General features: G+C 37.2%; 1 protein-coding gene across 2 annotated transcripts in view; it reads left to right on the top strand.

Moving 5' to 3' along the window:
• The window catches only part of EFHC2 (EF-hand domain containing 2), a 57053-nt gene extending 47695 nt beyond the window's left edge, over positions 1-9358 (top strand). For both annotated transcript variants that reach the window (XM_077171542.1, XM_077171541.1), the window contains exons 13-15: positions 368-460; positions 7279-7384; positions 9044-9358. In XM_077171542.1, the coding sequence (XP_077027657.1) occupies positions 368-460; positions 7279-7384; positions 9044-9139 (295 nt within the window). In that variant the 3' untranslated portion in view covers positions 9140-9358. The remainder of the gene's footprint in view (positions 1-367; positions 461-7278; positions 7385-9043) is intronic.
• The last annotated feature ends 239 nt before the right edge of the window (positions 9359-9597 follow it).

The raw sequence follows: 9597 nt of genomic DNA on the forward strand, positions 1-9597 counted from the left end.
TTCTGTGACATCAGATACCAGTTCATGGGCAAAACATAGGATTTTAAATCAAAGAGGAGAAACAGTGATTTAAGGGGGGGGGGAGGGAAGGAAAGAATGAATCTTTATTTGACTCATTTGCCCTTTTTGTTCTCTGATGTCACAGATAAAGGATCACAGAGAATCACTGAGGATCTCAGTATGAGAAAGGCTACAATATGGCCTTCAAGTTTCTCAGCTTTGCAATAGCAAAATTTCATAAAATTTTGCTGTCTTTTTCTCTATCCTGATGTTCCTCACACATTTTCCTATGCACAGAAACACTCACTTGAAGTAAACCTGGAAAATATCTAATGTATATTTCTACCCCTCTCTTTCTTATGTGCAGGTGTGGATTATTGCCCAATGAGACCTGCAGGACTATTTTCAAATCCTTCAAGTTGCCACTTCCTGATGATCTTCTAGAAACTTTACTGGCCAGGTAACTTAAGGGCAGATAGGGTGACCTGCATGCATGGGTGCAAATTAATGCTAAATGTCTGCTGCAGACACAAATCTTCAGAATTTGTCATTTATCTAATATGAATCATTTCTTGATGCACATTTTGTCCCTACACACACAGACTTTCCTATTTATAGAATATTTATAATCAACTGAGATGCATCCATCTTAGCCACTTCTCTTCATTTTGCCTGGCATAGTAAATCATCTGGGGTTTGGCAGAATTCTGTGGAATTCATCTTTCCAGAGTCAGTTACTGATACTTATCATTTTCAATAAGATTCACTTTTTTGCTTTAGTTGTTCCTGTGTATAGATGTGAGGTAAAAACAATAATCTTATGAAAACACATCATGTCAGTTCTAAGGAACACACCAACATGAATACAATGAAGTGTCTTTATCAAGTTGACAGCATCAATAGTAAACAAAATTGGTTTGCTACTCCTGTTAATCTCACCTGAAAGATATTTTATTGTCATTTTTAAAAAGGAAAAGGAATATTGGCATGGCTTTGATACTTTTCCATGTCACATTTAGCTTTTTTGAGACAAATTGCTTTGCTACCTGTATTAATGGGAATAGAAGTGAAAAGAACAACTATTTAGTGCACTTGTATTAAAGATTAGAGTTCAGAGTAAGCTGTGATGTTCTGAACACTCATGTCTTGTTGAATTTAGTTTTCCTGGCCAGATTTTCTGGTAATAGGTTTAAATGCATACTTGCTGGTTTCTTCTTTCCCTTGAGGGAAGTCCTTAAATCACGTATTTTGTCTGTGCTTTCAGAGTGTGTTAAAAACAGGAACAGGTCTTGTCTTCTGTCATGTTTAGATGCTTTCAGGTAAATAGACTTCTTGATTTCAGGAGGAGTTGCTAGTTAAGCACCTGGGTTTAGTAAATAATGAAAAGACCCTTGTCAGGCAGAAATGTGGAATCCATTTTGATAAAGCTTCTTTGTACTGCTGTTCATCAGTTCTGACACTGAATTATAGGTATTACTCTTCAGAAATGTCTGAATTTTAACAGTAATCTATAAGTGACATTTTAGAACTCCCACCAAGCTGCCCAACACAATTGTTGAAGGACAATTGACATCCCATGTTACACAAGGAGTTCTCCCAGATTCCATTTCTTAAGGGTTGAACTTGAATAGATGCACAGCAAGGCATTGGAAGTTTTCCTTTATGTACTAACTCAGTTCTCATAAGAAGCAGACAAGCCTGACACATCTGGGCTCTAGGGACATGTTTATTGTTTGTGAATTTATACCAGGGAAAGCTTCTGTGCCCTGAACCTCTACTTTCCTAAGGAGTGAGTGTAGGCAGTTAAAAAGAAAAAACCCAGTACACTCTAATAAAAATTAGAGATAAGCTTAGAATACAGGGAGGAGACCAAGGGCTGGATTTCACCCAACTTTAGCAAGGTACCCATGACAGCTGGATGAAGTTTCAGCTGCTGCAGGTTCTTTCTGTAGGTGATGGAGGAGAGAGTTATCTCCTCAGCCTGAATTTCTAAATTCCCATCCATTTTCCTTGGTTTCTAAAGGGGCTGAGGCCAGCCTGTGTTACTGATTTCTCTATGAGAAAGGTAAATGAGAATGGTGTGAAGCTGGGCCTCAGAAATCAGTGTGGGAAGTGCTCCATTTGACAGAGAACCTTGTGTAAGGCACTTCTATGTTACAGCATCAGCTGCTTCAAGGGTGACAGTTTAAGTGGTGTCACAGCACTGCAGGTAATGAGGAATTGTCACATTCTTCATCATGTGTGCACTTGGCACTGCTTGGGAACTTTGTTGTTTTGTGAGTGTGCAGAGCCAGGGAAATAGTTTTTGAACTCTATTTAATAGGACTTAATTTCCAGTAGTCTGTAAATTGAAGAGTTGAATCATCTTAATGAGATTTAAATTTTTCCTTTCTTTCTGCTTGCTCTAGTTTTCTTCAACACTGAAGAATCATGAAACAGGCAGGTTTATTGTTAATGAAGAGCAGTCCCATTCCTGGGGAGTTTGCAATTCAGTGTGGGCCAAGTTTGTCAACAGTATTCCAGTATTCTTTCCTTGGTTGTTTTTTTTTTTATTTTTATGAGGAACCACATAGTTTTGTGTCCACTGATATTTCTTTCTAAAACAAGTGGTGGTGGTGGTCCTACTCTGGGAATCTTTATTTATGAAGGAAGAAAGTGGTACAATAAAAGTTGCTGGACTGATTCCCACAAAATCAGTATATATAGCTAATGCACTAGCTGGACCCCATTCAGCTATAAAATGATGCTGGACAATGTGATCAGATAATAGCTGAAGGCTGAAGCTCTGTGTTTATTCAGCTTTGCTATCTGAGATTAGGTGGCAAAGACTTTCTCCAGGACTTAATGACTCTATTTTTCCATTTTGAAAGGTAGTACTCTTGAAGTATTTATTATTTACATTTGTAAATTATACTGCAATGATCTGTCACTTATTACAAGCATGGGATGGGACTAGAAATTGCTGTCTAATTTTGTAGTCACCTCGAAATGACCCAGGACTCTGTTTACTGTACCCAAAGACCACTCAGTTGCCATGGAGTGAAGGGAGACTTAGAACAAAAACTGGGGTTTCATAAGACCTTTTCATATTGTCCATCTAGTGTAAATTTATATTTTTAATTGTGGGATGTTGAAATAGTAGGATTTAGGTACCCAACAATGTGAACATTTTTCCAATTTACCTGAGCCAGCATGTTAAAAAGTATTTGCTTTGTCCATCAGCATTTTCTCACTTACTTTTTAAATCACAGAACAATACAGAATTAATTCCATTGTATTAAAAATTCAGACAGTACACAGTTGTTTCTGCCAGAAAACTACAGTAGTCATTATAAACATGTCTTTAAATTTATACAGGCATAATGAACAATTACAGTTTGTTTAATAAATAAATTTTGCAAAGTGCTTAAGTAATGAGTTTAGGGGTTTTTCCTGTTATTTTTATTTTCTGCAATGCTAAATTGATGCTAACAAGAACTTTAAAAGAAGCAGTCTTTCCCTAGAGGATTTATAAACAGCTGGTAGCTAAGGAGGAGAAAAATTGAGAGGAGAAAGAATGGATGACAAGATTACAAGCATTACATATTGATTATTCTGCATTAATTCAGGTGTTAATTGTAGGTCCCTAGTTTTTTAAATTATGGTTTTTAATTTCTGTTTAAAGTAGCTAAGTCTTTTTTCACCTCTCTACACTGCTGGGGGGGAGTCTGTTTGAAAGGTGGTTTTGGTTTGGAAAAGGAGAATCTCCAATCCCTCAGGTAGCAGTTCCTGATGACAGAGGGCCTCCTACATGGTGATCCCAGCTCTCAGTTCACTTCCAGGCCAGGCCAGGCCACTCCTGCCTGCTCAGTTTTCCCCAGGATACTGGGTAACAATTTTTTTACCTGGTTTCCTACCTGTAATGGTTTTATTTTTAGGGCTGACCTTTTTCTTTCAGGAAAAAACCCTCTTTTCCTGCTACAGCAAGTGTCCAGTAGCTGGAGTAGCAGTGGAAATGATCATGAGATCTTTGTCATGCTGCCTTCTTGTTACCTTTGGTGCCTGAGACTCCTTATGCCATTTGTGATTAAAAGGAGCTCTAGAATTCATATTTTAATCTCTTAAAACAAATTATTCCTGTTACTCAGTTTGCTGAGGAGCTGATGGTTCAATTCATGGTTGTTCAAGATGTGAGTAAATATGGTATGAATATAAATTTTAAAAAAGGGAGATGGTAGCTATTCTTCTTTAATAGTGACTTGTTGTGCTTGTTGGTTTAAATCCTTTAATTGTGAGCAGTTTATGACAATTTAGGTGTACACCTGTGGCAATCTAGTCCCTGTAGAACTGTATTGCACAGAGAGTATCAAACAGGCTGAAGAATCCCAACATTTTCTCTAAGGTTAAAGCAGCAGATGCTTCTGCTCTGTTATTATTAGATTAACTTGTTAATAAATGTTGTTTGAAACCAAGAAATTTAAAAAACTCTGAATGCACATTAAAATTTCACATAAATCTTTGGGGTATAGATTTCTTGATGGGAAAGAAAAACTTATTAGTAAGTAACCTTTACTCACCAAAGCATCCTCGGGAATGATCATAATGTGATTTGACCAGATTTTTCACCGATCTGGAGTATTTAATTATGAATGTATTTTTATAAGCAGAAACATGTGATTATTTCTGTAATGATAAAGAAAATAAAAAGCTCTGCAAACTGTGATGGGGATGGAGCAGTGACTTTCATAGTCTAAAATCCCATGCATTGGTGAAGTAACAGGGAAAAACTGAAGAGAAGGGTGGTTTAAAGCTATCTTAGGCACATCTTCCTGATAAGACAAATCTAATTTCCTTTTCTGAAGAGCACTGTCTCAGCATTATTAAGTCCAGCCACTGAAATGTATGACATCTCTGTCCTAATAATGCACAAATTGATAACATCTCCTCGGTCCATCTGGATGCTCTGTGCCAAATCTCTAGTGTCTGCTTTTAGTAGATTGATGCAATAAGTCACAGCAGTAAAAAGATCTAAAGAGTAGATTCTTTTTTCTTTCTGAGTTATTCTAGAGTAGTATTTTAAGATGCTTTCTGTAGCTATTTAATTATGAGATTTAGGAATCCCATTTCCTCTGCCCATGTTAAAATTCTTGGTTGTAGATAATTTCAATCCCATATTGTCAAGTCAGCTCACTAGTGCTGTCACATCAAAGGACTTTTCTCCTGGTAAATGTTTGTCAAAAGCAGAAGCAATGCTTTCCTCAACAGAAAGTTTAAATAGTTGCACACCTTCACTTGTTCTTTGTTTAAAAATCCTGCTTATACAGCTCAGCATCTTGGTGGTAGAATTAATCTTTTGACTTTTCACAATGAGCAAAAGGTAACTACATAATAGTAGAAGGAAAAATCATTTGTTCTGATTGTTCTGAATTTCCAGTCTGTCTGCTATTATTTTTGAAGAGATATAAGCTTTTTGATTGTTTTATTACATCTCATGCAAAATTTGTTTGTCTTCCATATTGCCACCTGCAAAAAACCCCCCAAAAACCTGAAACTAAGAACCCACTGGAAGTGGGAATGGAAATTTTCTTGTGTATTGGATATATTCCCCAAAAGTAAGGCTTTGTGGAACTGCTAACTTGCATGTGAACTATGGTGAAGAAGCAGGCTGTCATAGGAGGGTTTCTCATGGCAGTGCTTCAGACTCATTTAATTCTGGTAGCAGTAGCATTCTTCTCTGACTTTGCTTTCATCTTCAGCATAACTCACTGTACTTAACATTCCAGTTTATCGCCGCCATCTCTGTTTATGGCTCTCAGTATATTTTGTTATTATCTTTCCTGCTGACTATTAAATGAAAGGTGTTGGGGGGAGGAGAAGGAAAGGATGAGTTGCAGTTTATTACAGTTTATTTTTGTCACCAGATCTATTTCTCTTCTGGTATTGTTTTCCAAGTTTGTGCTGTAAATTCTCCCTTAAAGAGCCTTCATGCTTAATTTTTGTTAGAACCCTCTGTAGTGATTGAAGGATTTTGAGGCCTGTGTTTTGTGCACTATTTCAATTAAGGACTAGGCAAAATGATTTTCTGCAATACTTGTTTCCTGTGCAGTAGTTTTTGTCTCACCAGATGGCAGGGCAGAATTGTTTAACCTGGCATCTCCCACCAGGTAAGAGATTCTGAGCCTTGCTGGGTGTCTGTGTTCTCCATGGACCCCAGTGAAGCACAGACACTTCCAGGCTATGTTTTTGTGCCCAAACTGGGTCCCTTTTGCAGGTGGGAGGTGTTGGGTGAGACAGGTGTCCTTCAGAAGCTGCCAGTGCTGTATTTATGGCAGAGCATTCCAGCTGCTCTTTTCAAGCTTCAGCCCAAAGGTGTCTTTCAATATTTGGCTGGTGACACTGGAAGAACAGTGGTTCCCAAGAATCACCTCAGTGTTCTGCTGAACTGAGGACTTTTATTTCTGAAGCTGCTTCATCCAAATCAATGGCAGAAGGATGAAGTGACTTATAAATCTATTCCCATGTGGCTTATTAGTGCAGGGTAAAGATTTTAGAAATCTGAGGGAGGGAAATAGCATTTTCCACATGTACCTATAGACCTGTAGACCTTAGCTGGCAGCATATATATCTTCTGGCATATATATCTGCTGGCAGCATCTATATGTATTTAGGGGACAGCCACAACTGATACAAATATATCTATTTATCCATAGAAATAAAGAACAATGCCATAAACCTGGTACCCAATGATTTTAAAATCTGGCCATTATTTGATACATTAATGAGCTGTCTGTTTGTCAATTGTAAATTGATCCCAAGGTGTGTGCAAACAGCATTTTTGAAGGATTACTTATTTTCAGGAGGTTGCTGTAGAAATCATAATAGAGCAGGTCAGTTGTGTTACAGCACAGATTTCCTGTGTAATTCTGTTTCTCTCTACACTAAGGAATCATACACTGATCATCCCAAGTCTATGTCTGTCAAAAGCTGTGAGATTAGTATTGGAAAATGTTGGGCAGTGCTTCAAAACTAAAATGAAAATTGCTGAAATGAAGTAAAACTTTAAGAAGTTGAATTCTACTTATAAGAGACACTAATAAGGTGTAAGAATGTGGAAAAACATGTATAATATAGGTGTTCCTGACATTTTGCACTTTTTTTTCACTCCTGCCAGTGTTTGGGAATAAAGTGGTATAAAAGTTATTATCCCAAAGGCAATGATTAGTATGCTGCAGATAACATGACATCACTTTGTTAAAAATTCCCTTTAACCTTGAGTCATCTTATGGATATTCTGCTCAGGTTTGAAGATAACCAAAAGCTGGTAGACTATAAAAAGTTTGTTCATGCACTGAACTGGAGAGAGAATCAAGTCCGTGCTTTTGTGGAGGAAAAGGAGCAACCCAAGGTAAAACCAGTGTCTCAGTATAATTTCTCCAACTTTAACATGACTGTCTTAGCCAACACACACTACAGTATTTTTTCCTATTTGTGTATTTGTACCTGTTTTCTTTAAGTAATTATTCTTTAATAGATTTAATAGGGAGGTTTAGGGTGAAGCAGAGAAGTCAAACAGGGATGGGGAGGTGCCTGGTAGCTATCACATCTCTGGGACATTTTATAGAAGAAAAAAGAGAAGGGGAAGCAGGTGTACTTATCCATGGACAATGGGCATGAGTACTGCTTCCCCCACAAATATCATTGTCACATGTCAAATGATCTGTTCACTTGCTGAGGTAGACAGAAAATACTTTAAGCTCCACTGACACATATGCAGAAAATAGCTCAGCATTTTGTATAACTCCTCAGAAACCTGTACAGAGCACACCACATCTCTGCTAGGCGTGCACAGAGAGAAGAGATGATGGATAAACTTTGTATGTCTTCAGCCTGCTACTTAGGGTAAAAAAAAATGCAGTATCAACAAACTGCAGAGACTAATCTGATCTTGCCATCTTGTGCTGAGTGGAACATTTTAAAATAGAAGGTCCATAAGGCAATTATGCTGAATTTTAAATACTTTGTAACAAATAAACCCAAAGACTTCTGCCAACACATCATTTTACTGTTCTAGCCTGGCCAATGTGTTGTACAGAATGTGTTTGGTTGTGTTCAGACCATTTAGAAACACAGCATTCCTTTAAATTCAAGTTCCCTCATGGTATAGTTTAAACCAGTATTCCTCAGGCACTGTGCTCCTGACTCCTCACTCCTGCCTGCCTTACCAAGACTTTCTTCTGTAGCATCTCAGACTCTTGGTGGTGTCTAAAGAGGGCCCAGGGCTGTTGGTTTGCTCTGCTTTGGAGAGCATGGTGGTTCTGCATAGTTGATTATTTTTCCTTTGTCTTTGTGAAGAATTTTTTGTCTTGTACAGATAAAATTAAAACCCTTCCACATGCTTTATACAGCAGTCCTGAGAATCATGGTGTTGATTAGGCTTTGTTGAGGGGGTATTCTTTGTTTTTACAGAAGAATTATTACTTATTCTTTGTTTTTACAGAAGAATTATTGCTTAAGCAATAGTTAAATATTTAATATATTAAGAGAGGTAACTACAAAATAGAAAAAAAATCAGAGACAAGAAAAGTTTTAAATCTTGTTCAGCTTTAGAATTCAGTTGTCATTCTGTGCATGACTTACCATGAATGAATAGCAGTATTTTGAGGCTACATTACCTGTATTTGACAGATAAATTTCAGCAGCAGAGCTGTGCTTGTTTAGCTGGCTTTTTTTTATTCCTTCTCTTTATCACATTATTTTGTATGGTTTTTGGTGTTGAGACATGAATTTGAAGCATAAGCATTTTAATAAAGAAAATGTAGCATTATTTAATTTAAAAAATCAGAAAAAGGGCTAGTAATAGAAAATATTTTGAATAACATATTTTGTAACATTCAAGAATATGCATGTTGCAATATTTTAAGAAGATGTCTTATGTAAAGACCCAATTTTTCACAGATTTGTCTGTGGAATTGAAGCAGCTCATTCAATCTTATGTTGACCAGCTTGTAATGATTCCTGTTTTCATTATTTTATACTAAGATATTCTCTGGGTTACTGATTTCAGAGGGAAGATATCTGGAACCAGCTACCACGATCCCCTCCTGTGACTGGGATCAGATACCCTCCTCTTCTGGATGATCTCTTTGGCAAAGAACAATAATCTCATCTGTGCAAGGCACTGATTTAAGATTGGTGCTTCAGCTCTGAAGATTACTTAGAAAGATACCAAAAAAATTTCTTATATAATGAGAAAAAAGCAGATACAGCATTTAATTTCTTGTTCCAACAGAGATGTATACTTGTATGTTTTTGGAACTCTTTCTAAATCAACAGCACTCTGTCACACTTATACAAGCATAATTAAAATTAGATCCTCTAATCTCTGCCTGGTTGCGTGGAGAATTTGTGAGTATTGAGAAATCTTTGAGTCAAACACTGCAAAATCTGACTGACCCTGCTTTGTTCTGAGAGCAAACCTTGTTGGATGACCTCTCAGAATTGGGTTTGACTGTGTTAGCACAATAATGCCATTCCATTCATGTTCCCTCCCTTGCTCTGCAGCTCTTGTCTGTGGTTTTGCTCTATCCCCTTGGTGATGCTCAAGTGCTGTTCATGTCA

This window comes from Agelaius phoeniceus, chromosome 2 (assembly GCF_051311805.1).
Source record: "Agelaius phoeniceus isolate bAgePho1 chromosome 2, bAgePho1.hap1, whole genome shotgun sequence".
Taxonomy (NCBI): Eukaryota; Metazoa; Chordata; class Aves; order Passeriformes; family Icteridae; genus Agelaius; species Agelaius phoeniceus.